The sequence below is a fragment of the Excalfactoria chinensis genome, chromosome 4 (assembly GCF_039878825.1).
Source record: "Excalfactoria chinensis isolate bCotChi1 chromosome 4, bCotChi1.hap2, whole genome shotgun sequence".
In the NCBI taxonomy this organism is placed as follows: Eukaryota; Metazoa; Chordata; class Aves; order Galliformes; family Phasianidae; genus Excalfactoria; species Excalfactoria chinensis.
Window position 1 is genome coordinate 36,287,627 of NC_092828.1, and position 27,960 is coordinate 36,315,586.

At 41.2% G+C, this 27,960-nt stretch overlaps 1 protein-coding gene across 1 annotated transcript in view; it reads left to right on the forward strand.

Moving 5' to 3' along the window:
• Positions 1-25,012, forward strand: part of AFG2A (AFG2 AAA ATPase homolog A) — a 179,069-nt gene extending 154,057 nt beyond the window's left edge. The window contains exon 16 of the mRNA XM_072336451.1: positions 24,490-25,012. Within this exon, the coding sequence (XP_072192552.1) occupies positions 24,490-24,666 (177 nt within the window). The 3' untranslated portion in view covers positions 24,667-25,012. The remainder of the gene's footprint in view (positions 1-24,489) is intronic.
• The last annotated feature ends 2,948 nt before the right edge of the window (positions 25,013-27,960 follow it).

Below are 27,960 nucleotides of genomic sequence, written 5' to 3' on the forward strand. Positions count from 1 at the left end.
TAGCCTAAGCTTTTTGCATCCTGGCGTTGAGTATCAAAAACATCGAGGAGCCTCAGGTGGAAAACAGCTCAGACTTTCTCGGTGACACTGGATGTGTAGAAGAGAGCCCTGAGAGCTGGGCTGTCCACTCGCAATGGAAGAAAACAGAGCAAAGCCCCAGATGGCTGCACTAGTTAATTGGTCTTGACATCTCCATTGTCAAGGAGGAGAACTAAGAGTATTTTGCTCTGTTTAAAAGGGCTGCTTTGGATTTGTTTGATTTTCTTTTTTGAAGAAGCGGGTGTTATTATGTGAGGGTAATTGTCATCAAACAGATTAGATTCACACTTCATTTCCTAGCCAGCAAAATAAATCTGTTATAAAACTAAACTATAGCTATTTTACTTACGTTGCACAGTGAAGCATTGCATTGGGTGGAAGGGAGAGGGAAAGTAGCAATCCGTCTTCTGTTTTGTCCTGTATGTTTTTGTCTTTCTTTGCTTTATGCTGGAATAAATCAGCTTTGTCTTCTTCCGGAACTGTTCCCAGCAAGCTCCTGTTTGATGAGAAACTGATGAAGAAGGGGGAAAAAATGATGTACACAGCACCTAGGCTGCCAGTATTTGTAATGCATGTTTCCAAGTACTTGCAAGTCTGTGTCAAGAGAACCTGATTTCTCTCCAGCAGCTGCTGTCGCATGCAAGGACTGGTTTTCTTTGCTCAGCCGAGAAGGAAGGACCAAACAGAAGCAGCCAGGAGGCAGGTTGTAGGAGATTATTCACTTAATAGGCACAAAGCATTTTCATAGAGTCATAGAATAATTAAAGTTGGAAAAAAAAACTAAGATCCTCCAGTCCAACTATCAACCCATCCACACCATGCCCATTAACCGTGTCCCTCAGTCCAGTATCTACATGTTTTGTGAAAACTTGCAGGGATGGTGACTTTCTCACCTCTGAGGCAGCTTGTTCTGTTTTGCAGAGGTGAAATTGCCCATCAAGCAATTTTTGTCAGTGCCCAGAGCCTGGCCATATAGACGTGGGTTTCACAGTGTGCACTACATGTTCAGCATTGCCACACTGCCACAAGAAGGGAGATAATAAAAAACACGAACCCATGTTCTGCTTGCATTCTTGGTTACCTCTGCATTCGCAGATGTGACTGTTTACATGCAGAAAGGTGCTTTGGGGAACCCCCTTGTTGGGAGAGCATATAGCTTGTCTGTGGCCCATCACACAATGAGATTGCTCTCTGGGATCTTGCCATTTCTGTGGTCATTTTTTGCTTATTTACATGTTATATGATCTGGGTGGAAGAAGAACAAAACCACACTCCTTTATTAGCAAGACAGAATTTGCAGGCAAAAAAATGCATTCACTAATTTAGTATAAACAAGAGAGCAAAGCTTTTCCTGATTTTGACTTTTCTAGATTAAGGCCTGAGGGCTTCACAGGAGCTGGCAGTCCTAATATTCAAACTGTAAGCACTCCTCATAATAAGGTGTCAGTTCTCTTCTGAAGAAAGTGCTGCTGTGGTTATGATCCAAAATGGAACATAACCAGAATGTTCAAAATTGAAAACTTATTCATTTTTGACATCCGCTGTTACTAAATTTTGTGTTACTTAGATTATTTAAAATAACAGTCTGAAACTTACTGGTTTCTTTATTTGAATAATAATAATAATAATAATCAGAGTTTTGCATTCATTAACATTTGTTTATTAATAATGATATTTATGTAAGACCAGAAAAAAAAAGGCCTCCCTCCAAAAAAGGCCCAGCATCAGTTTATCTTCTGCAAATGCTTGGGAGCTGGAGGAAGAAAATGAACTTGAGAATTTAGACACTATCTTACCCTAGGCTAATTGTTTACTATTAAAAAGAAAGCTTCCATGCAGGAGGGAGTGTTAAGTTTTGGACTTACTTCCTTGTAACTCATAAATCTTGGCTGTGTAAATGTTCAGTCATTAATTAAGGGTTTCAAATTAATCTGTTTCCTGACTGGACTTGGCTGGTTTTGCATAGCGTAGTGCTGTTGCCCAACCTCACAGTTGAGGCGTGCTTTCAGATGTGTGATATGGAAACATGATGTTTATTGCGGAGAGTTAATGAACAGTGAGCATGGTGCTGGGAGGGGCATTTCATTACACACACCGACAGGAAACAGCCAGGTGGTATCAGAATGCTTATGCCTACTTTAATTACTTCCCTTACTTCAAACAATAGCAAAAAATGGCTGTAATGTATTGATGAATGTTAGCGCTGGCTAGAAGTGTTGTTTTTATTTCAGCAATCTGGGATAATGTTCCATCTTTGCAATTCAGCCCGTTTACTCAGGATAACATATAACAGCCAGAGTCTCTTTTATGTGATGGAAAAAGATCTCAACTTTTGCTAGAAGCTTTTCAAAAAAAAGTTAATATTATCACCAGGACATTTTCACTGCGTTCAGTTGAGCTCATCACGTAATCACTGTTCATTTGGGTTTTGCTTCTTACTTGCATTACCCTTTTTGTGTACATATATTTGTGTCTCTCTTCTTACTTATGAGGGCATAGTAGAGTCTTTTACCACATATTTAATTATGTCACTTAGGATTTTTCTGAACTTTGCATTTGGATGGCAACAGGCACGGCATTACATATTGTGCTATAAATGCCTTAGCACTTGATAGTACACAGCTCTGTCTTTGCATTGTTGAAGGTGAATCTGCTGTCTCTTCCTCTTTACTCTGAACATCCCTTAGCTCAGTTAGTGAATTTACTGTTAGAGGGGAAGGAGAAAAATCTGCAAACTACTCATCCAGCCAGGTCATCTTGGAGGCGTACTACATTTTGAGGCTATTTCAAACCCCAAAATGTTTTCATTACATGTGTTCCAGCCGACTGGATGTGTACTGCAGCAGTCAGCTTCCTTCAATTCTGCATGTGCAACAGATTTCATAAATAGCTTGTCAGGTTTCTGTTCCAAGCTGTCTGGATTGTACATGAAACCTAGAGAAGAAGGAATTAATCATGAACATAAACAAAAGAAGATCTCTAGTTAGCTATTCAAAGCCTTAGTGTTCTATTTGTGAAAGGGTTTTGCTGCTGTTCTTGGTCATGGAAGTGTACAGGGTGCCACGGCCCTACAAAGTGTACTCTTCCGCCAAGGAACTCATGTATCCCCCTACATGCCTGCATCACTTTTATGTATGTGTTGCACTAGGGAAGAGATTTGCTTCATAATTGCTAACTGCTAATTAGTAATCAGTCTGACCCAGTTTCAAGTTTTGAGAGGGTTTGAGGTCTGCATTTAACTCTTCAGCTGAATTTCATCATCTTTATCACTTCAACCAAAGCCAGAATGTTAATTCCAACTCATTTCTGGCCTAGTCAAAGTTTGGATTATTACCCTACAGCATTTCAAAGATTTTCCTGTGCATGAAAAATTCTCTGTAACCAATGGAATTATTTAATGCACTTAAAATCAAGTACATGTTTAAGCTTGCTAAATCCAAGTATTATTTATTTAATTCCTAAAGATTAAAATGTCTTCTAATTTAATGTATACTGTTAACTAGTCAGCAGGAATAACAGAGAATGTGAGTATCGAGCTTTCTTTTTCAGTTTTCAAGGTAAGATGTATTTTTGAAGGGATGTTCTAGCGCTGCCACTTTTTTGCCCAGTTTCTCACTGGTTCACTTCTGTTGAGCCAACTGATGCACGAACTGCCATGCTCACTCTGTGTGATTACATTTTCGTATGACAAAATGACTTCTCTTTGATCAAGAAAACCTCTCACAATTCAGTTATACCAAAGAGTAGACATGCTCGCTACTTCACTTAGTCCCAAGCTATGTCACTGTACAATGTACAATAAGTCCCAGGTCTTTCGGGGTGTCTTTTTGTAGATTTCTCATTTAAGACACGACTGTATGCGTCAGTGAGAAGTAGGGGCCAGATGAATCTCTTTTGTTTTAGGGAGCGTTTTGGAATTGAGCACAACTCAGCTTGTCCTCAGTGCTACTGAAAGCCTGCTGCTCTCTTCACATCTTTCTGAAGCAGCAAGCTCCTTTCAGTTGCCTCTCTAAGATTCCTGCCATCCAATATATTCTTTCAAAACCAGTTTCACACGCAGGACTCGGCTCAAAGGATGCAGGAAAGGAATGAGCCACTGGCTCAGCCAAGTGGTGGAAAATCAGACGAGCTGCTGGCTGCATGCTGTTCTAATGGCATGGTCTGGATTGTTTCAGTTATGGCATTGGTGTAGGTGCATCCTTGGTGAATGCTGGCTGTCAGAGGAAATGCCAAACCTGTAGAATGCCTCCAGTCAATTTCTTTTTTAACAAAGTCTTGCAGGAAATAAGCAGTGCTCAGCATTGCATATGGTGATGACAAGTGCATTTTACATCTTAAATTACTTTTGACTACCTGTTAAATGCACCATGTGAAGCAGGATAGGATGGCTTACTAAAGTACAAAATATAGAATTAAGAAACTGTGGCAATAAATCTCTCTTCTGCCAGTCCCGCATTTCATTGGAAACAGTCCTGGACTTGCAAGGAGATGCTTGGATCGTCTACGAGGTTTCTTCTTTCTTGTGAATTTCATAATTAATTTGACACATCATATTTGGTAAGAGGTAAGCTGTATTTCAAAGCCTGAAGTGGTGCTGGTGTTCTGATTTATCATTTGAAATCTGTTGTTACACAAGGCTCAGAATGCATTCAGCACTGTATACGGTAGCATCTATAGGCCACTTATGTAATGGGATAAATGCTTGTGTTGTCCTCCCTGATTCCAAATACTGCCAGGTTCTTTTGGACAGAACATTTGCCAGTTTTTGCCCCAAAGAAACCTAATTAGAGGACAACAATGACAAACATGATGATCCAGTCTTCTTCCTATATGTGAGCTATTTTAGTTCGGAGTTGTGGTTTTTTAGCCCTCAGTGTTAGGAGGTATCATCAGCAGTAAGAGCTAAGGGTAATTTCTAGTTCATTTGCCTTATTTCTTGCTATTGGACTGATCTTGCAATATGCAGGTTAAAAATCAGGACCTACCTTCAAAAATAACATTGGGACATTATCACAAATTATGTCTTTGGCAGTACGCACATCTGTTTCAGCACCTGGCTCCTATGGAATGTTACCAGTTACTTGCATCAAACCGGAGTGGGCTGGTATTGGTTTCACTGCCTTTTTGATACCATGTCATTGAAAGAGACACTTGGAAAATGCAGCAAGAAAGCTTTGGAAGTTGCTGGATTTTAAAAAGAAAATAAATAAATAAATATGGAGACAAGGCAGATCTGCCGTGCTCTATTTGAATAAAGCAGATGACAATGAAGAAGTTCATGTGGATTAAAGCAAAAATAAAGAGAAGAACAGCATGATTAATGAAGGGAAGTCAAGGGATTATTAGAACCAAATATTTGTCTTCCAGGAAATTGTGATTAATATAAAGGAACATTTGTGGCAAGGAAAATAGCGGGAGATTCAGAGAGACTATGAATAAATATATAAGCGAGGAGGGGAAAAAAATGCTGTCTCTACAAGGGCAAACAGTGAGGGCAAGATGATGTGCTGGGACCAGTAACAGCACTGGGGACCATAGGAGCTGCTCAGCTCTTCTAGTAGTGCTGGGATTCCTGAGGCTTTTCCAGCAGAGCCAGTGCAGATCCTTGCAGCATCGTGTGATAAGCATTACCTGTGCTGTGGTTTCTGAAGGTGAGCAAAACAACGCTGTTGGTGTGAAAATGGTGAATCTAGTCCAGTCCTTGTCAGTCAGGATCTGCACAGAACAGGTTGTCCCTTGCAAGTGGGAACAGTAATGATAACATTTTGCAGGAATAGCAAATACACGTTCATATTTGCATTATGATAACAGAGATTCTATTTTGAGGCTTGTATTTGATAGCAATAATTCATCCTTGTTTTTTGATACAATTCCCGAAAGAAAGCACCTCTCCTACCATGAATGCACTCTCTTGAAAGTCTCTGCTTTTTACCACTGAAAATTCATCTGTTTTATTGTACTGGCGTACAGCCTGCCAGGACATTTTACCACCAGATTTTTTTCATAGAAAAAACAGCAAGTATTTTTTTGGTTGTTTGTTCCTTCTTAATTCATATACAGCATTTAAGGAGCTTAATTAACCCCAGCATGCAGGGAGAGAGAAAACAAATGATTCAGCAATTGAGAATATAATTAGCTACATTTATACTAGATGTATTACCTAATCTTCCCTTCCCTCTCCTCTCCTCTCCTCTCCTCTCCTCTCCTCTCCTCTCCTCTCCTCTCCTCTCCTCTCCTCTCCTCTCCTCTCCTCTCCTCTCCTCTCCTCTCCTCTCCTCTCCTCTCCTCTCCTCTCCTCTCCTCTCCTCTCCTCTCCTCTCCTCTCCTCTCCTCTCCTCTCCTCTCCTCTCCTCTCCTCTCCTCTCCTCTCCCTTCCTTCCCTTCCTTTTCCTTTTCCTTTTCCTTTTCCTTTTCCTTTTCCTTTTCCTTTTCCTTTTCCTTTTCCTTTTCCTTTTCCTTTTCCTTTTCCTTTTCCTTTTCCTTTTCCTTTTCCTTTTCCTTTTCCTTTTCCTTTTCCTTTTCCTTTCCCTTTTCCCTTTTCCTTTTCCTTTTCCTTTTCCTTTTCCTTTTCCTTTATGAGTTTGAGGCTATGTTAAAGCTCTTTGACAGTGGTAAAGTTTAAATTGAGGCTTAGGAAGTTTGCAGAGCCTGGAAAAGCCATACAAGTTAAATCCTGTTCTCAAGGTGTAAGCATAGGATGATTGGGCTGGTCTGGGGCATGAAATCCAGACTTTTTGCTGCAAATTAACATTGGTCTGAACATTTTCTCTCAAGTATTGTTCAGTCATGCTCATTAAAAAATCATTTCCTCCATAATAATAGATTCCGTATGTAGATGTATTATGTATGTAAAACGATACGTATTAATAGAAGTAATCATGCATGAAAACAGATTTTTTGCTTTTCGGCAAATAATGACTCTTCTCACAGCAGCCTTCTGCCCCCCTGACAAGCAGAACAACAAGCAAGTCTGCTGAAGGGAAATGTGTTCCTTCAAATAATTTTCCAGATACTGCATTTTCTGAGTGCAGATGAAGCTGGTGAAGGAACTGGCTGGCCGGCCAGCAGAGATCAATCAGCCACGCTTCCAAGAACAACGTGACTTTTTCAGCAGTGCGGTCAGTACCACGTGTCCGCGTGTGCCTGACTGCCAACCTGCTGAGAGACCTCAGTTCAGCTGTGTGCATGGCTGAAAATATGAGAGCAAGTTCCCCTTGATTCAAAATCCTTTACACTGGATAGGAATAAATGAAATCTTAAGTGTGCTCACAGTTCAGCATTTGCTCAAGTATTTTTCTGAACTGCACTGTTGTGGTGAGACTGAAAGACTGTAGAGTGCCTCACACACCCTCTCAGAAACACATGGGAAAAGCATTTCTTAAAAAGTAAGAAAAACCCCTTTCCTTTTTAGAGATTTACTACAGCATTTCAACCTGTAGACATAAGACCCAATGTCCATTTCATACAAAAAAACCCACAAGAGCTGTAAAAGCCAGGTTACCTTATGAAATCTCTCTGTTTTTCATCTTTTGTATATGACTGTGGATTGCAACAAAAGGAAAATGTCTGTATAGTTTGCTTAAGCCTTGTAATCAGAAGCAATCAGGCTGACGAGATGTTCTGTAGCTCTCCTGCTGCGGGTGAGTTCTGGCTTCTGCATGGTGGATGGTGAAGAAAGGATAAGGAGGAAAGCTGCAAGCAGAGTTCACTGCTGGTAGCTACATGTGCAAGAACCTTTAAAAGATTATCAAGATGTCCATTTCCTACAATAAAAGAGATACATCAGATTTTTCATCAAAACCAAATGTGAATGACAGTGGAGAGGAGAAGAAAAACCCTAAGTAAATGACAGTAAAGCAGAACCTAGCTGTTTTGGTAATAATATAGAACTTAGGAAATCAGGTTTTTTGTCCTTCACTATTTTTTATTATTATTATTTCTTTACCCTAGAAGAATCCAGTATGTTTTGACTTGAAAATATTGAATGTGTTTCAATTCAAAATGATTTTTTCAAGGTTTCTTTTCAATCCTGTTGCTAAGTATCATGGCTGTGGTTGAATTTGAACCTTTATTAATTTGCCTTTTGATTAAATTACATATTCTGGTTTGGAAGCATTCTGTTCTCTGTTCTATCAAAAGTCTTTGCAATTCTACTTTTTGATGAACCTAATGTTAGAGGAAGTTTGGTTGTCTGAAATGGGCAAAGACTTGTGAAAAACTTACTTTGCATATGTTGATAAATTGCACGTTTACTTCAGCCTCAGCATCAGTTTTTAGATCTTTATCTATTTCACTTCTTCATCATTCTTTCATTAAGAAAACTGAGTAGACTGGGTAGCACTAATAATTTCTAGTTTATTTCTATTCCTGACCCATACTTTTGAGAGAGAACTTCAGCTTTCTATCTCAGCTGAAAATGGTAAAGTTGTAGGAAATGGGTGTTAGAGAGACTATGGAGGAATATTCAGCTGATCTGTACCTTAAAACATATTCTGTTTTGAAAACATATTTAAATGATTGTGTGATTATACGTAGCTGTGGGTGACTAATCTAGTCTATTGCTGCAGGTCACAGGAATAGTCATAAAAAGTATTTATTCTGAACACGAACCCGGATGCATACTTTCCCTGCATGTTTCCCATATGTTCTCCAAGTAAACAGTAAATCAGATAGAGAGGAATTGAGGAAAGAGAAGCACGGGTGAGCAGGGATTCTGCAGCACTGAAGCTGCAGCCCGGCATACTTTAAAGGTGTAACTTGTCTCACAGAATGAAAGAGGAAGAAAAGAAGGAAAAGAAAAAGAGAAAGAATTCTTCTAAGGGGATCAGCATGTTTCACAGACCTGGGAACAGGCACTCAAAAAAAAAAAAAAAAAAAAAAAAAAGGAAAAAAAAGAAATGAGAATCCTTATTTGCAATGGTTTAATGGGGGAAGCGCGGAGAAGACTGGCAGTCTCTGTGACATTTGCTCACAGATGCTTGATGCTGCAGCAGATGCTGGCACTTCTCGGTGGACTTCAATCTGCACGGCCTTCTCCTTAAACCTAAGCTTTTAGTTAATTGATGGTTTCAGTTTGACATCTCCATGTTCCTGTTGCCATTGACCTTGCCCGGCTGTACCCCAGGGTGTATCCGCCTGCCATGGTGTCCCTGTCCGAGTTCTCCATTTGTGTTGGGAAACCTGAGCCTCTTTGCTGACTTGTGCAGGGAAGAGAGGAAGTGGGCAGATGATCTCTGAGGGATATGGTTAGCGGTCTGACCTGCCAGGACAGCAAAAATGCATTTCCTATGAGAGTTAAGGAGCACATGAGAACTCCTGAGTTGTACACCGCCTGTGAGAGTGGGAGGAGGGTGGCAGTTGTGTTTGCCACAAGAAACTGTAATTTGACGTTGTCACTTCTAAATACATGAAAAGCTTCGATCTCTACCCACATTGCTCCATGCTTATCTGTGTTACCTGACTTACCTTTAATTCCATCTGGGGAGCCAGTCCCAAAGCTCTGCAGTATTGTTTCTCAGTACATGCAGCTTACACGGCTTTTCCCTTCACCACCCTGGTAGTTTCTCAGTCAGTGACAGAGGCCATTTCATAGCTTCAGTGTCTTGGTCTGGGAAATCTGCTCTTGTGCGCAGCTGACACGGGCCTTCCATGCTCTGCAATCCCTCTGATTTTCCCAACGTACTTGCCTTCTTTCATGGGCTGGAGAAAGTACGCACTTTCTGTGGGAAACGGTTGGGAGATTAGAGAGAAAATGTTGGTTTCATTCCAAAGGGTGGTGATATATATTCACACCGTTTGTAAGATAAAGCCAGTTCTCTATTCTCTGTTACCTCATGAGACTTCAGCCTCGGGCTAAATGCAGCCACAGACGAATGCTCTTTCTTGTACTTCTAAGGGCACGTCAATGTGAGGAAGTTGTCCTGGAATGAGATAGGGAGTGAATTTAAATGCGGTTGCTGTTCCAGAATAACATCCCGTGTAGATGAGGCCTTGCTGAAGTGACTCAAGGCCATGGGATGGCTTTGGTGGGAGCTGAGGGCACTGAGGCCCCGGCTGCCTTTGGTGGGGAAGTGAGGCTTGGCTGCCTGCTCTTCCCACCCATGTCACTGTGGAAAATGGGACTTACTGCTTGTTTTATCAGTTGTTAGTAAAATGCAGAGGGTGACAACTGGCAGTGTTACTTTTAGGTGCAAGTCATAGTTTGATGCCTAACACATGAATGGTGGGGACTATCACCATTCATGATAGTCCCCATCACTTACTGGTTTTGAGATTCCTAGAAATTATAATGTAGGCTTTGATCATCTCTGCAGATACTGGAGTTCTGTTGCTCTTGGAGAAGAACAAAAGGAAAACTTCTGCAAGTACAAAATGCATTCTTAGGCTTCTCTTCTAGTAATAAAGTGTAAACGTGAATGTACTGTTTGCAGTGTCAGAAGGGCACCTGTGTGCACACCCTCTCAGAGTGGTATTGTGGGAGTTAAAATCACCTTCTTTGGTGCTTGTAATCTTGCTACGACAGCTTTCAGGCCTTACCGTATGAGACTCATTTGTTACCTATTTTTTTTTACAGTCTGCTGAAAATTGTTTATTTTGAAAGTGCCCTTTTCCAAATTAAGCAGAGCTTTAATTAGTCAGCTTGAGGAACAGAGTGCATTTTTCTACCTCAGCTTTGCATTATGTCAAAGGCTCATTACCAGATGTAGTGATCATAAACAAACACACATGGCTGCTGCATGTAGGTCACCTGCAGGATGAATTACTGTGTATCTTTCAGCTCATTAATGCACTTCTAATCATGGAGAATATCTAGGTTCTAATAACTCACAAAGCAATATACAGGAGTATGGTAACTTTCTGTATTTGTTAAGCGTATTGCAATCTGCATTTCTTTTGTCCACCTTGGAGCGACTCTTTTGTCCTGAAAAAGTAGTTCTGTAGTCAATATCTTGTTTCAGGCCTGGTATTTGCTTAGGCACAGCTAGCCCTGGCCACACCAAGCACCCCAGAAGCCACCATCAGCCCACTGCCCATACAGGGACTGGCATAGCTCATAGCAAAGCCTGTTCTCTATTGCTGGGAGATCTCTACCACAGTGAGATTATTTTGAAATAAATGCACGTGCAACTAACTGTGTTATAGGCTGCATGCCTTCATGCTTGCACCAAACTGTATTTCTAGTGAGTACTGCTTTGTGCCTGTTTCAAATATGCATTAACACTCGTTCAGGTCAGGTCATCTTTGCTCTGTGTTACAAAAGGAGATGCAAGAGGCGATGTCCTGTGCTTAAATAATTAATGACTGTGCAGATAGTAACAAGCTCACAGTCACTGCAGGCCATGGCGAACCTTGTTACTACCAGTGGATAGATGGTAGGTTTTTAAAGGAGATTAAGTACCTGTATGAAGCTGATTATCTTAGCACAGACATTACCATATGGGATCTAATGAACTGGAGCAGATTATTCAGCTGGCCTCAGTGGGAATGGGTAGCCTTGTACCAGACCTTCATGTTTCTTCCTCTTTCCCTTTTACTGGAGACTTCACCTATTAAAGAGATAGGTGTAAACCCTTACTGGTTAACTTGTATTAGTGTACAGAATAATGCACAGTGGGGTAGTACGTACCATTGCCTGTGCCCTGCGTGCATTGCAGCTCTCAGCAAGCCCCAGGCTTCCTGTGTCAGGTATTTAGCACTTGTAGATGTGAAATGCAAACGGTTTTGCACCTTGCAAACAGAGAATTCAGGAAAATGAATTACAGTACTTTGTAGAAGATCTTTATGTTAAATACATCAGAGATATGGAAAACCTAGGATGCAATTACTGCCACTGGGTGCTTTGCATTCAGTAACCTATCTGTAGCTATTTTAACTATTTAATGTTAATGCTGGGGTTTAGTTACAAAGAACCAAAAAATGTGACACATTGGTGCTAATTGTGATGCCTTTCTGTTACTTGTGTAAATGTTTTAGCATTTGTAAATTAATTGATTGAATTTGGTGTCAGAAATTGTCTCTCATTTTAACAGCGGATTCTAATGAGTGTAAGATTTTGCAAGACCAATGACCATCACCTTAAGACAAAAGATATCTTGTTTGTTGATTGAATACTTTCTGCCTCTGATTTATAGCTTCCATTTAGCTTCCAATCATACAGAGCAGATAAGTGTTTTGGAATGTATATAAGCATAAGCTTTACTTCAGTGGTGTTTACTGACACCAGTGGAGCCCGAAACATATGCTTGTGTGCTTTCAGGGATGCTTTCTTGAAAGAAGGAGTGAGGAAAAGAGAGAGAGAGAGAGAGAGAAAGCTCTCCTTCCCTTGCTGGCTCTCCCCTATTCATGTGTGTGTAACATATTGTGCATCTGGTTTTGTTTAAATTCAAGGATGGCAAACAACCGCATTCTGTGAAAACTTCCTACTATTTTCCATCCTACTTTAAGGTTTTATTTTTTGTTGTTTTCTTTTTCCTTCTTGAGATTTGGTAACCTGCCGAGACAAAGTGATGAGAAACTTGGAGGTCTTTACGGAGGCGTTTATTCTAGCAGTGTTTGTGTAAAGCCCTGTGGTCCCACTAAAGCCCTACTTCCTTTGCTTGCTTTGCTCTTTTAAACACAGCCTTGGCACAGGCTGATGCTTCATTAGCACAGGCTCTGTTGAGAGAGAGGTAGGGTGGAAGATGAATGGGTGAAGCTCCCTGCTCATAGTAGTTGATTGAATTGTCTTTTTATGCTAAGACAGTGTTCCTGAAGCTCAATCTAATATTTTGTAGCTATCTAGAGTGTATGGATAATTGTTGATAAATTACAAGTCCATGAGCCCAGTAAACCTGTTGGCTCTTCTGAATCAGCCATACTAACGATGAGTTTCCATCCTGAGATTTAAATGACAGTAGCACTCATTATGCTCTTTAAATCTAAAATAATTCTACACCGTAGGAGTATGTCTATGAGCTCTGCTTTTTAAAAGGGAAAACTAAAAGCAAGTATTCCGGAGAGGGGAATTATTTGTTTTTATTTTGTTTATTTTTTTAGCTGTGAAGCATTTCCTGACATGTTTGCAACAGCTGAGCAGGATGTTTGTTGATTTGCTGTGTGTATGTAACTGTTATGTGGCTATCCGTGCTTTGCCAGCTGCTCGATTAGCGTTGTGACAGACAAAACAACTAAGTGACAGCGCTGAAAATAATTTTGCTGCTTTCTGAAGGAAGTGAAGGGATTACGCTGTTTTTAAGGGCCATTTGCATGGCATCTAAAATATTCTATAGCCTTTAAAGTTGAGGAGAGGAAGATTTTCTAAATGGGCAGGAATGTACATAGTTGAAGTGTTAATAGCTGGACGTCACATCTTTGTCTCTCCATCAAAGTCTGGCTTATGTGAATAGGGTTGTGTTGACCCTAATTATAAAGTCCAGGGCTGATCTTCTGCGTGCAAAACTGTCAGTGCAAATTCTTCTTGAAACCATGTAAACTTGATAGAATCTTATTTTAATGTGGAAATCATATTATAAACTACATCTGTTCCCAATAGTTTTGTGAAATGCCTTGTGGCAATTATGGCCACATTTTGCTTAGCAGATAATACCAGGAAAATATCTAGCACAATTTCAGTGTTTTTTCCCCTTCTTGATATACACCATCTTATAGAGAAAGACTAGTAGTCCATCAATAGTGCATAAATTAAGAAGTCTCTTGGTGGCTGCCTCAACAGTCTGAGCAGTACGTATTAGCTAAAGAAGAACTGGAAAGCAGCGTGAACGTTTCCTACATAGGCGCCTTGCTGTAAAGTTGTCAGGCAGAACTTATTTATGGATATAGCAAACCTGAGAAAAATGGTAAGATTACCATGACATGACAAGCATCCACTATAAATAGATTTCCCCTTCCTGCTCGTCTGCTCTTCCTCCTGCCCTTCACGCTCCACTCCAGCATAATGAGCTGCGAGGGCCGCATGGTTCCCCCAGGTGAAGGTCAACCCCTGATAGATTTTTGATCATCGTGTAACGTTCCACTGTTACTATGTGGTCCCAGTTATAACCTCTTTGCAGATTCCCTCGATTATCCCAAATCACTTTCACATGGAGCTGAGGTTAAACTTTATTTCTCTTGGCTTGTCCCTTCTGCAGCAGACACTTCCTCTTCACTTTGAAAGGACAAAGCGATGTTCAGCTGCCTGGGCTCGCGCCCAGCATTTGATTTATACATTATTTAATTTCCTTTAGAAAATTGGAAGCAGAACTTTAGGAGTAGAAGTCAGTCCTTTTCATTTGTTTAAGGATCTTTTAGGGCTAATATAATCATCGATAGTAGATGTCAGCATGATTAGGGTGACTTAAGGTGAAGCAAGGAACGCTGAATACCGGGGGAAAATTCTTCCGTAATGGAGAGGGTGCCAAGATTTATAGCCATGCACAACATCTGTGGGTTTGGAACTGCGGCATTAAAAAATGAAGTGGAAAATCGTCGGGTTTTTGAGTGATGTGTTTAGGACACCTGTGTCCCCTTACTGCATGGTGGACTGGGGCAAGGTTTGTAAGGTTTGTAAGGTTTGTGCCCTTTACCTTACATCTGTAATCATTTCTTGGACTGCAGTGCTTTCTGGAACTTAATTTAACAAACTAACTAATTTTGCAGAAATTCCTCAGTTAGTCCGGAGGTTTGCATTTGGGCTGACGCTGCATTCACTCCTGCAATTAGGTCTGCACATGCCGTCAAATGACTGCCAAGACAATTTGAAAATTTCTCATGCAGTGAAGTCAGGAAATTAAAAATTAACTCTGGAAAGGACATCATATAATATTTGGCAGTGTGCTTCGAATGCGATGTCCGCTGAGGGGTGGAAGGTCTTCCTCTTAAAAAAAGTCTGAATGTTGAAATATTTCTTCCATGGGGTTTGGAGTGATCCACAGATGAATGAAATATCAGAAGAGGTCTGAGGCTGGGTTATGTGCACCAGACAGGTTGGGTGACATCACACCATGAAATCCAGCTTCCCCATGACATCTCATGCATTTTGGATACTCTTGTACCAGACGCAGCAGATTGTTGATATGACAAAGTCCTCCAGATATCATGAAATATGTTGAATGTGATATCAAGTAGGAAATGCTAAGAATCTTGAATTAAAAAACAGACAGAATATAGCATTTTGTGTTGCTCGGTATGCAAACCAATGCTTCTGTTCTAGCACCCCATATGTGCTGTCCTCACTCTTTTGCTGTGTTTGTACAGGCACTGAAACACTCACTGTTGCAGCCCTGGTGTCTGTGCATCTAACATAAAATGAGTAGATATAATTCACTAGAAAGTTCCCCCTTTCTCCTGCATGCAGGCAGTTTCTGGGTGAATCTTATGAGCTCATGTCTTGACAAGATGAAGTTCAAGTTGTGCGGTGATGCTCAATTGTGGAATTGCACAGCTTGGCTGCCCAATTCAGTGAAGTAAAATATTTATGGCAAGTCATGAGAAGGCACATGTGTGCTGCTGGCTGTGTGAGGAGGAGTGCATCCATAGCAGTGCAGGTAAGAGGAGTAGGTGAGCTTTCTCTATGCATTTACCAGCTTCTCCCAAAGCAGACTGCTAGGTATTTTGAAGATCTAAGCTTGCATAGTTCTCACAGTATGGACTAAGGCTGCTTTATGTTCTTACTCTTCAGGCTATGGATTTGAGGAGACTTCACAACCCATAGTATTGGGTTTTCTTCTCATTTTCTCCTCCTTGGTCCCCTCTGCCAAAAATTTTCCATGTCCAAGGGTCCTGCCTGTCTCTTCCATTGCACTCCGAGATAGCTGTTTCCTTCATGTTTCTTTCCTCCCATCACTCTGTAGCAGTTAGCAGAAACAGAGCTAGGATAACTCCTTTCTCCAGTGATGGAAACAGGGTGTACCATGATGTTATGTCTGGCAGAGATTACTCTTCATAAGGTAAATCAGTGAAGGAGCAAGAGGCATGTTCCTGCAGGAAGGCTTTTGCTAACTTCGGTTTGTTCCTCAAACATGGCACCTGTCATCTCAGGGCCCCTTGGCAGTGCAGAACAGACCTGTTGCTGCTGTCACTGATGTTTCTTACTGGCTTTTGAGGTCTTTTAGCAGTGGTCCTTAGCTCTGTGATAGTAGATCTTTCTCATCTCACTCTTGTGGCATCCTCTGTTGTACTACAGCCAAGTGTGTCTCTTAAATATATCCTTAACTAAAAGTAATTGTTGGCACACCACTGTTCTTTCTTATATTTATGTCATTCCTTGTTTTTCCTTGCTGATTACTTTTTGGTATTTTTTTGCACAAGCAAAACTTGCCTTACTTTAAGCTCTTTACCAGCCTTTATGCTTCTTCCTTAAGGAGTAATAACCATGCACGGCAGGATCTACCTTTGGCAACAGCATTGCTTCCTAGGTCTGACTGCACTTCCAGCCCTGCTCTGCCCCTAGAACGCAGGCATGCAGTCCTCAGATTTTCTTGGGAAACATGAGCAGCTGGGTACCACGGGAAGCTCCAAGAGGTAAACTTAGAAACAGTATGAAATTCCTCTAACGCTCTGCCAAGGAAATAGATACTCCACCAGAGACATCTCACACCTTCCAGGAACTGAGATCCAATAAATGAAAAGCAAGGGAGCTCCCATTAAGGACATTATTCATCTTTCAGTCTAAAAACCCTATTCAACAAATGTCTTTTCCCACTCCCTGCCTCAACTCAGGATATGTACGCGTGTGTAAATAGCCATATAGAAAAAAACAGAAGGTATTACATCCCTTTTATTCTCATTATCCTATGATTTGTGTGCTTTCTATCCAACAGATAGAAACAGAAGGACTACAGAAGATTTCCTAGATTTTCTGGCTATTATTTTTAGCTGAGTTTGTTTGCATTTACTGTATTATGTATTATTGTATTATGATATCTCATGCATAGGTAACTATAAATACATTTGCAGTTTACTCGGTGTACCATATCCAAATCAGAGGTAGTATTTGCCACAGTGGAAGGTCTAAAAACAGAATGAAAACAGGACTTCAAGAACCATGAAAAAGAATATATATATTTTTTTGCTCTTTGCTGAGTGGATTCAGCCATCTTTTAATGGTGACAGAGTGTAACATAAATGCTGCTGCAGCCGAAGTGAGTCGAAGGACAGTTCTAGACTGGCTAAGTTCTACTGACAAAAGAATGAGCATTTTTTAGGGAAGGGAGGACATGTCTCCCAATTCCTTCCACAGAACTGGATTTATTTGCTTGGAGTTTCAGATCTCTGCTGCTCTACCAGGTTAAACTTGAGAAAAGAAACACTGGCTTGAGAAGCAAAAGCATTAATTATTTTTCAATGCAAGAAACTTGGAATATGCTGAATGTGTTGCTCAGCCTCATCATCTAAGAGAAGCCGAGCAAACAAAAGAGCTAATTAATGCCCATACCCCAGTAGGTTTCCTAAGGTAGAAGCTGACAAATCTGTTTTGTTGCTTTTCTTTTGTTTTGCTTTTCTAGAGAGAAACTTAGGATGGCTACAGCTAATGATCTCCTCCAAGTCTTATACATTTTTAGTTGAATAATTCCGTCCACCACGCTAACGGCATTCAGCAAAATAGCATTGGCTTAATGTGCAGCTCCTCTATAGTAACAGCAGACTCTGAGTGAGAACACAGTATTCTGTTAATTGCTTTTAATGAAAGTGAACATGCACACATATGTATGTGTACATACAGTAAGACTGTTTTTCTAGTGGCTTGGCTTCCTCTTTCTCACCGAAGGGAAGAAGTTAAGCTTTCTCATTAAATGTTTATATAAAAATGAAATAATTCTGAGGTTAACCAGAAATGCAGCTTAATCTTGTATAGAAACATGTGTGTGATTCTTTTTTCAGTTGCACAAATACAGCCGAAACTTGAAGTTGGCAGAGAGCGCTGTTTAAAAATATTTAGTCCCAGCATGTAAAAACTCGTTTTGTTACGGAATTCCTTTGTGAAAGGTGCAGCTATGACATGTCTCTGCCAAAGTGATGGGATCCATATCGACACAGTACGTCTTGGAAACTAGCTGCATTTTGGGCTTGTAGTTACAGAAGTTAAATTGGAATTTACATGTTTTATATATTGCTTGGAAGGATAGCACATCTAGTAACATTTTTAAGAGAGTGGAAAGAAGAATAAAGAAAGCTCACAGATGGGTTCGAAGTTTTGCTCTGTTGGAACATGTCGGGATGAGTAGAGGTATGTATGATGACACTTAGCATGTACCACTGAAGGCTCTGGTTTATTCTCACTAGCTGTCATCATGTGCTGTAGATATGATACATATGCTTAATTTTGGCTACTTACCTTATCTCTTCCTTATTTTTCTCTGGGTGTGTTTGAACTTCATAGAATATTAAGAGCTACTGATATGTGTGATACTATCTGCTGCCCAGGCACAGCCCTGCTCAGTTTTTGGACCTGTAGGAGCAGTTACACACAGCATTTTGTGGCCACTGGTTGCTGCCCCATGACAGCCCAGGACCAGTGGCCTGGCTCAGTCCCACTGGTGTGCCAGGTGCTATGACCATAGTAAGCAGACAGACATGTAGCTTAGCCCTCCTGGCAGAGACCAAGAGGAGGACATGGTCTCTACTGCAGCCCCAGAGCAGCTGTGGCCACTATGGAAAGATCCAAGGAGAATGCTGTCCTGCTCAGACTGGCTGTACTCAGGTAGAACAGAAACTTAATGTTCCTGGTGCAGATCATCAGGTAGGATTTGCACAAATGCACATGTAGTGACAAGTGCATCAATCTGTGAAGCTACACAGATAAGCACACTGTAGATTAAACACTAAGTGAAGACTCGAGCCTGTCTATTCTGAAGTCACATATAGTGATCATTAAAGAAGCTGGTTTTGTTCAATTGCATTTCCTTAACAACCTCTCATAAAAGAAATCAGGAATAGCAGAGATTGTTAGCTCGGATCGTTGGATCAGAGACACAAGACACACATAATGCCTATCCTTTTGATTTAAGAATTACAAAGGTGCTTGCTTCTTCCTCTCTGTTTTAAAGTAACTGTCCAATGTCAACCCATATTAAATGTCTCTTTAATAAACAAGGAAGAAGGAAGTCTATCTTTTTGTACAATAATACTTGAATACATCCTCATTGCAGAGGATGGTTTCAATACAAATAGGAGCTCATCTGTTTCAAGGCAGTGTTCAGGAATACAGAACCAGAATAGAACTGAGCTTCAGCTTCAGGAAAACATTTAATAATGTTTTAAAACATAGTTGCTTAGAGATCAAAGAAGCCTCTGTCTCACTGGGGTGCTTACATGGCTGGTGAGTGCTTTGCACACTTGTGTTTTTTTTCTAGCATTGCTGTAGCAGGTTATGAAAGCTGTGTAAAGTGACAACCAGTTATTAAGTCAATTTCCTTCAAAGCTCCAGCGATGGGTGCAGCACATGAGTCTCAAGAACGAATGAGTACCGTCTGAAACACATTACACTAATATACTTTATTGTCTTCTGTTTAGAAGACATAGTTTTCCATTTTCAGGATGACCAAACGCAGAACCCACCTGACTTAAATCTACGGATCACAGATGTGAGTGGAAGGAAGGGGCGCCCATATAGGGCTGATTTTGTTGTTCAAAGATGAGATGAAAACTTAGAACAGGGCAATCAATTATTTCCTAGTGTTGGAAGGTTGTTCTCCTAAACAGAACAAGATTTATAGTGGGCTGTAAGGATTAATCTCAGAGAATAGAAGGAAGGCATGTTATCCTGTGTTTCCGATTGTATATATAAAACAGGAAAGCTGAAACATGAGAGAAATACAGAATTGAAGCCTTTTTGAAATGCCTCAGAATCCTACCTCTCACTGCTTGAAAACCTCTAGATTTAACCTGTTTTCAAGGGAAATAAAATGGCAATTGTGGCATCTTAAGACAGCATTTTTATCTCCAAAGCAGCATCTTGTATGCAAGCATTATTTGGGGCATGCCTCGCTGCCCAGCCAGTGTAGTGTGGTGATACCACAACTGCTCTGCCCGTCAGAATCAGCATGATGCTGCTAGAACAGTAACCCAGTGGTCAGCTAGCATCTGGATTGCTTTCCCACCAGTGGTCTGGTTGTTTGTGCCTGGTACAGAAGGCCCAACCTCACTCATGCCTGCACCTTCATGAAAGGCTGTGGCCACCAGCAGGTTGTGTCTGCACTGAGGGTCACAGAGTGAGCTGTGGTGCTGCTTCCGACCATGGAGGGACCCAGTGGGGCTGGCGGTCCCCTCATAGAGCACACCGGGGGTCAGTGCCCGCCCTGCAGCCTAGCAGGGCAGCTTGCAGGTAGCTTCCTGCCGGGCAGCACCCCACGTTGTGCTATTCACAAACCATTCTGTATCCAGGCTCCTAATCCCTCTTACACACAATCCCTTACAACTCTAACTGGTGGGGTGGAGGAGTGAGTTAAAAAGGAGGGAAAAAGGAAAATGAAACACAATGTGCAGGCGGTGTCCGCCAGGGACTGCGTGCACAATTGACACCAGCTGCAGCCCAATTAAGGCCGACATTCACAGGTGTTCCCTGCAGACCCTGCATGAACAAAACCACTTTCTTGAGAATACCTAAGGCTTTAGCACAGAAGCTGGTTTCTTTCTTGCTTTTGCTTTTTCTTTTTTTAAGATTCTTTAAAGCTATTTAGAGCACTTTAAACACAAAGAAACTGAAAAGGACTTTCATTCCCCTGGAAAGGGCTGGTACTCATTGCCAGGAGCGGGTGAGCCGGCCCAGTGAAATGGCATGGAAGGATGGGTTGTGCTGAGCACTGCTTGCTCAGGGTGCTGCAGCCGCCACCTGGCATTTTGTGCTGGCTGGAGGTGGAGCGTCTCATTGCTTTTTGGGACCCTTCGTTATTTGGGCAATGGCTGCCAGCCTGTTTGTGGCTCTGCTGGTTGCAGTTGAGCCGTGTGGTTTGGATGGCTCGCTGGGGCTCTCTGCTTCTCCCAGGATAACCTGACACAGTCCCTTTTGGGCCTCGAAGCGGGAGTAAATGAGCTGCTTACTTTCTGACCTTGGAAGCACTCGCTCAGATGATAAATCATTCCTTATGTTCAACTCTTGTTGTTAACCAGAAGAAAAATGGTCATGTCCTTTTTAAAGGAGGCTTGAAAATTATTTCCATGCTAAGACCAGGCATCGGACTAATGTCAGTAAATAGGTCAGTAATTTGCTCTCACTGCATTGAAAATGAGAATCACGTCTGTTAAATTTTCATTTGTAATGAAAATCATCAGTGTAGGTTATATTCTACCACTCACGGATTTAGTAATAGTTAGCCCCACCTGGCTGGCTATTCATCCCTGCAGTAATAACCTTCACCCCATACTAGTTTAATTACCTGCTGCCTGGCCCCGTTGCTGTGTGTTGTTTCTGACATTCACTTAATGTCTTCATCACCGCTTTAATGGTCATTGCTGAAAGCCGCTCTCAGTTCAGATGAAACTGAGAATACCTGTCTTGGCCTTCAGTGTTCTGAGCTGCAATTTCGCCTCTGGGACAGCAATAGGACATCATTATTCCTATTCTTTACAGCATGCTGAGATCCAAAAGTCTTTTTATACTGAAAAGACAAAAATTGTGATCCTTTGGATTTGTATTTGAAAATAGATAAGAATTGCCTTAAAACCAACATGTAGGAAATGGTGCTTAACAGCATTCATCTATAGGGGCAGGCAGATGCTGTTCAAGCTGATAAGTGCAGTGGAAAGAAAAGAAAGTCAGCCAGGGTTCAAACTCACAAAGATGAGGTCTAAATTAGATGCTGTCACACAGAAAAAGCTGCTGGAGATGCTATGGGTTATTTTCTGAAATAAATCAACCCGGAAGCCTTTTGGTGCCATGGTGCAGCACCAGCCACAGGGGCAGAGCAGAACCCAAGGGCTCTGCAAGGACTGTCACTGGAGGCTTGCGGAGGGGGATGTAGTGAAAGTCCATTCAGTCACTGATGATGTGGGGAAGGTAAAAAGGGAGCAGATGATTCACTGCTCTCATAACACAGGAACTAGGAGGCACTTGTTGAAATTACCCACTTTAAGACAAACAAAAGTGCTTTTTCATACAGTACACGATTAGATCGTGGCGCTCATCACAGGATGTCATGGAGGCCAAAAGGAGAAGTGATTTGAGAAAGTAATTGGACAAACTCACTGAGGAAAAGTCTACTGCAAGGTTTTAAAACTCATGACCTAGATGTAGTGTTTGGTATGGGAGTGACGCTGAGCCCTGCGGGGAAGGACCTTGCACATTGTGCTGAAAAGCTGCTGATTTTCTTCTGTGCTGTCCATAAAACCCTTCTGCTCCCTTTTCTCTTTGTCTCACTCAACCTGGCATATATTGTGCTTTAATCCAGGCAAAAATGAGGTTTTAAATCCCTTCCGTTGCTTGGTCTGTTATGAGGTGTTCCAGTGTGATTATGGCAAGAAATATCTATTAGAGATCTGATGTCCTCAGTTAGTAAAGGAACAGAAACAATGCCATTGTATCTTCTTTGAGCATGTACAAGGGCCCAAATTTTAAACACTGTGCTCTTTATTACTCAGTATTATACGGGAGATTTAGTCTGAGTGCAGCCAGGAAAACAGAGGACGATAATTCATGCCTTAAAATCCTTTCCTCTTCCCTTAAAAACAGTTCAAATGTTCCTGAATACCAAATAAAAGAACACCCTTTTTCTGCTATTTCCTCATGTCTAGTATTTTTGGTTATCACAGAACTTATGTTACAGTCTTTCAGAATGCAATGAAAAGAAAAAAAATCCTTTGTAGATTAATTACGGTCACTATTACTGATACTCTTGGCAGAGCTCAGAGAAAGCATCTAGACATCATCAGAAGGATTGGCTTATGGGCAAATTCCTCCCAAGTGTATCCCTGTGCAAATAAAACAGGAAGAGAGAGGAGTGGCAGTGGTGTGCCTTCTTTTTTGTGACAGTCTTTGCTTAGCTTCTCCTAGAGCACAATATATCACCTTCCAACAACTGAACTTAGTGGTATCCTGCTTCATCGTATTGATGCTGTGGATAGTTGGTCTCTGCAGAACAGAAAGGACAAAACCCAAAGGTTTCTTCCTCTTTGTGTTGTGGAAAACTTGCCCTTAGTGCTGTATTTGGCACAAATACAAGCACAGCTTTGGAGTCCAGGATATGTTTGGGATCTGTTTCTCTATCCAGAGTCTTCTCTCTTTTGAAAGACTGCTGCGTTCGGTTTCAAGCAGGGATAGGGGCGTGTGGGGGGTTGTTCTCAGTTTTGTGTATTCTGCTTTTGTTTCCCCAGGTTTTTTTTTGTTGTTGGTGGTGGTTTTTTGTTTTTTTTTAATCTTCAAATAGCTTTGTGTTTGTGTTGGAAAGTAGGAAATAGTCACACCACCTACTTAGTGAAAAACCTGAATGGAAGGACTGAAGTACCTGCATTAGTTTCCGGAAGGATACATTGCTTATCTCCCTAAGAAGCTGGAGCACTAAAGCTCAGCTCTGCTTCCACCTTTAAATGTCTCTGAAGTCCTGAAGTGCATTAAAATGCATAACAGCAGTGTTTAGCTTCACTGTTCATTAGAGCAGCACGGAACTAAAAGTAATATTGTTGTAACTTGACAAAGCCATCTAAATCCATGCATGTTTTCTTGTGAAAGCTTCCTAAACATGCTGCTAAATCCTCTAAAAAGCTACTAAACGGCTTTGGCAACCATTAGCACAGCATAAGCAGGGGAACTCTTTTCAGTAAGTGAACAAACAGAGAAAATATGCTGAATAGCTGGACAAATGTGTTTCAGCTGGCTCTTTCATTTACAGATATAAGGGAGCAGTCAATATCAATCACTGTTTTCCCTGTTGCACTGGAAATCACAATATCTCTTTTCATTCCGCAAGCTCTTTTCACCACAGCAATGTGTCTTTAGAATGACACTGGCATCAGTCTGTTTCCGCTGTCTGAAGTCCAGAGAGCTTAAAAACACATTTCAGGGTATGAGACCTTCACCCCCCTCCCTTTCCACACACCCCTCTCCTTCGAGCTTTCCTTGCTGAATTAATTGGTTTTACTTCTTTCCCAGCTTAAAGTTTAAAAGGAAAAGTGCCCACGGAGCCTGGGAATATCTGCTCTTGTGCTTTGGGGACAGAAAAATGTATTGCTGCTTGCTGGGGTTTTAATTTATCAGGTGTTGCAGAGGGGTTAAGGCAAGGTAATATGATTATCAAGTTGAAGTAATTTGCAGCGTACTCGTGCGTGAAGCGTAATGTTACTGTGGTTTGAATTTGGAGCTCTATCCCGTTGCTGGGAAGTGCTAATCACCCACAGCCTCGTTTATTTAAATAAAAAAGAAAAGTGTCAGTGGAACTCTGTCCTGGTGAGTATCTGGTGTTTGGAATGTGCTGATAACCTTTCTTCATTCCAAGCAATGCATTTTAAAATCATAACGTGGTGGGATGCTTTGTGTCGTTTCAGATAACAGCAGTCTGTAGAGAAGCTGCCCTGCTAGCGCTTCAAGAAGACATCAATGCCAAGTGTATCATGGGACGGCACTTTCAGGATGCATTGACGGTTGTGACACCAAGAATTCCCGATTCCTTAATCCAGTTTTATGCAGATTATCAGCAGCAAAGTGGACTGCACGCGCTTTGAAAGGCAAACCAATACATACGCCGGTTCATGGTGTGAATAGCAAATTTCCTTTGTAAAGCTGACAAAAGCCAAAGAATTTTGCATTGTAGGTGGAATGTCCAACGTTAACTCAAATGTGAAATCATCATAATAAATGCCCGTGTGGATTTTTTGAGTGTAACAGAAATCGTCTAAATGTTGTATTTGACATTTCCAGTGGTATAATCTGCATTTCAGAGGCAGTGAGAGTGCTGGTTTAACTCAGTATTTCTGAGTCTACGCCCATCTGTCAAAAAGTCATTCCCAAAATCTAATGTTTTAGTAGATTCTTTGCCTTTAAAAGAGCTGCAGTGTGTGTCACTGCTGCCTTCGTGCCTCAACCCCAGTTTAATCCCAGGGACCCTCCCAGCACGGCACAGACCTGGGGAGTGGCCTCACTACAAAAATGCTGGAAATTATTCTGAATCTTTTGATTTACGATCTCCAGAGAAGCTGCCAAACAGGCTTGCCGACCATAGCGCTTCCCTGATTGATTACAGCAAAGCATTTATCTTCAATCTTCAGCAGCAGTGTTTCATGCGTGCTTTAAAGCGGGCACGTTACAAATTGTGCATCGCCTGGCTTCCAGCGTATTTCAGAAAGTGACCTGCATCTGATTCTTGCCTCACCTGAAACCACTTCCAGTCATCAGCAAAAGATGATGTTGTTTGCTTCCATCAACATACTTAAATCTGAGCGTTGATTGGTGATTTTCAGTCAGTCAGAGGAAATCCCAACTCCAAATGAATAAGAAAACCTCCTTACAGAAACTGCTATCAATGACCACAAAATGGTTTAGGGACAGATAAGATCTTTTCAGATTACTTCTTTGTTATATTATGTGTTGAAACAGCAGCAGATCTTTCTGGGCTCCTTGCTCTTGCACTTGATGTAAGAATTAGTTAAGCAAATTGATCTTCAGCATTTTTCCCCATGGTGGAAAGGCAGCTTTTCTATTCTTGGAGTGAAAAATAGAAAGAATAATAAAACAAAACCAATCTGAACTTTAACAAAAAATTTTAGGAAGGTGATAAAAACCATAAATTCGTTGGTTAATTCTGTGCTTTGCAGATAAGTAGAAGAATTTACAAGTCAAAAATTTAGCCAAGTCCTGCTTTCACTTCTTGGAGTAAACAAGAAAGATCATTTTCAGGCTTTAGTGAGTGCAAGGTTTTCTTTTGCATTCATTGATGCTTCTGAAGACTTTTCTTTCCTGCAGCCATTGTATTTCTATTTGTAAGAGTGCTATTTTTTAGCACTGTTTTTTAGTAAGAAATTTGCATACACTTTAGAGAGATTTCCACCACATGTAATGATATTATCAATGTGAAAGGGAAGAAGTAATCTCTTGGCCTTATGGTTTTTCTCTCTTTAGGCAGTTCCACCGTGTCTGCAATTTGTAGCCTTTAAAAAGAAATCTCATTATGTATTATGATTAAATTTTTATTACTTTTAGCTTAACTTCTTGTTGCTGTAATTAGCACGTAGTTTTACAGTCATTGATAAGGATTAGAGGATGCAGGAAAGCAGATAGTTTACTTAGTTCTGATGCGTGTGCAGGGAATTCTTCTTTCCCATTCCCACTCTCTGATAGTACAGCAGGCAGAGGGAATGGAAAAAAAAAAGATAAACAAGAAAAATTGCCTTGAGGATCCAGGCCACAATTGAAACTACTTTATCCTTCTTTTCTAAATTGTGTATTCTCCAACCCAAAGCTCGGGATGTGAGAGCCATTTATAGTAACAGTTACATTTTAGATGTTTCTTGTCAGAATTCTGGAAAATAACCCCACATTCCTGATGGAATACAGTTTTGGTCAGTGCTTATCAACATGAGAGTCCTTTTGTAATCATTTTGAAACCTCCTCAGAAAATCCTTCTGTCCATGGAGACACTCAAGGTCGGGCTGGATGGAACTCTGACCACCTGATGTAGATGTAGGTGTACCTGTCCACTGCAGGGCAGTTGGACTAAACGGCCTTTAAGGGTCCCTTCCAGCTCAAATGATTCTATGGTTCTATGAAATGGGCTACTGCACATGGCTGGCATTGATGTGCCAAGGGATGGGTGTCCACCAAGCGCCTCTGCCTCTGCGCCCTCAGGCTCCCACTGGAAGATGCAGACAAGAGCACTACTGGACAGGGTACTTTAGAAGTGCTTCTCTTCCTCTAGCATTGACATGAGTCATTTTAACTTCAGAGGTGAACTGTTCACAGCCTGCCTTCATGCACACATTGTGTCTTGGCACCAAATCAAGCTGTTTGCAGTGTGAGGCCATATAAGCCTGAATACCTTGACGCTTCAGAATAAATCAGAGATAGAGGAGTGCTTTCTACTACTGGGTTATTATTAACACCTTTATTGTTGTTTGGGTGTGTGCGTGAGACATTATATTAATAAAACGATAGAAACTTGGCAAACAGAAAAGAACACATTTGAGAGGAACATCTCTCTCCCGTTCCCTCTTTACTTCCTGAAGTGGTTTCCATACTTACTTCTTTACATTCTATAGGAACGCAGTCCTTTTCCTGCCGGCCATTATCTTTAGAAGCCGTTTTTTGGCCCAAGTACTGCTTGAATTGCAGAATTGTTAACATTAAATCAGCTTTTCAATGTTTCAGGCACATTTTGTTTAAATACAGAGTTTAACGTCTGTCTTCCAATAACAACGTCTTGAAAAATGGCATCAAATGTCTTTTGACAGCTTTGCCAAAAAATGACCGGGAGAATATTTATGATCAAAATGCAAAAATGCCTTCACTTAACCTGAAAAACGTCCAGTTCTCTACTTTCCCTAATGCGTAAAACAGATTCCCACTGCTAGCACGATATACAATTCTTAATCCTGGAAAAAGAATGAAGTTTATTGTGGATAATTTTCTGCAGTCTGAGTGTGAATGGAACGTGATGCTTGCTGAGTTTACTTTTAAGGATGACTATTTAAAATTTGTGTGTTCTGGCCCTTTCCTTTTAGATGCTTTACTTGTTTTCAATGTCAAAATGGGGTTCTTCTCCTCCGGAAGCTGGGCATGTGCCAGACACAACGCTCCTGTAGATCAGCATCGGCAATCAGTGCTGTGGGTGAGGCTGCTTGGGGATGATGCTCTGTGCAAAACCCGTGCTGATGGGGCATGGCAAGGGTAGAGGAAGCTGAAAGGTAAAGCATGATGCTTTCCTTTGTGCTGTCTGGTTGAGCCAGAGTTAGATGAATACTTGTGAGTTCATGGATAGGAAAATTAGCCCTCCTTACTGCAACTGGCAAGGGTGAAGGAGACTG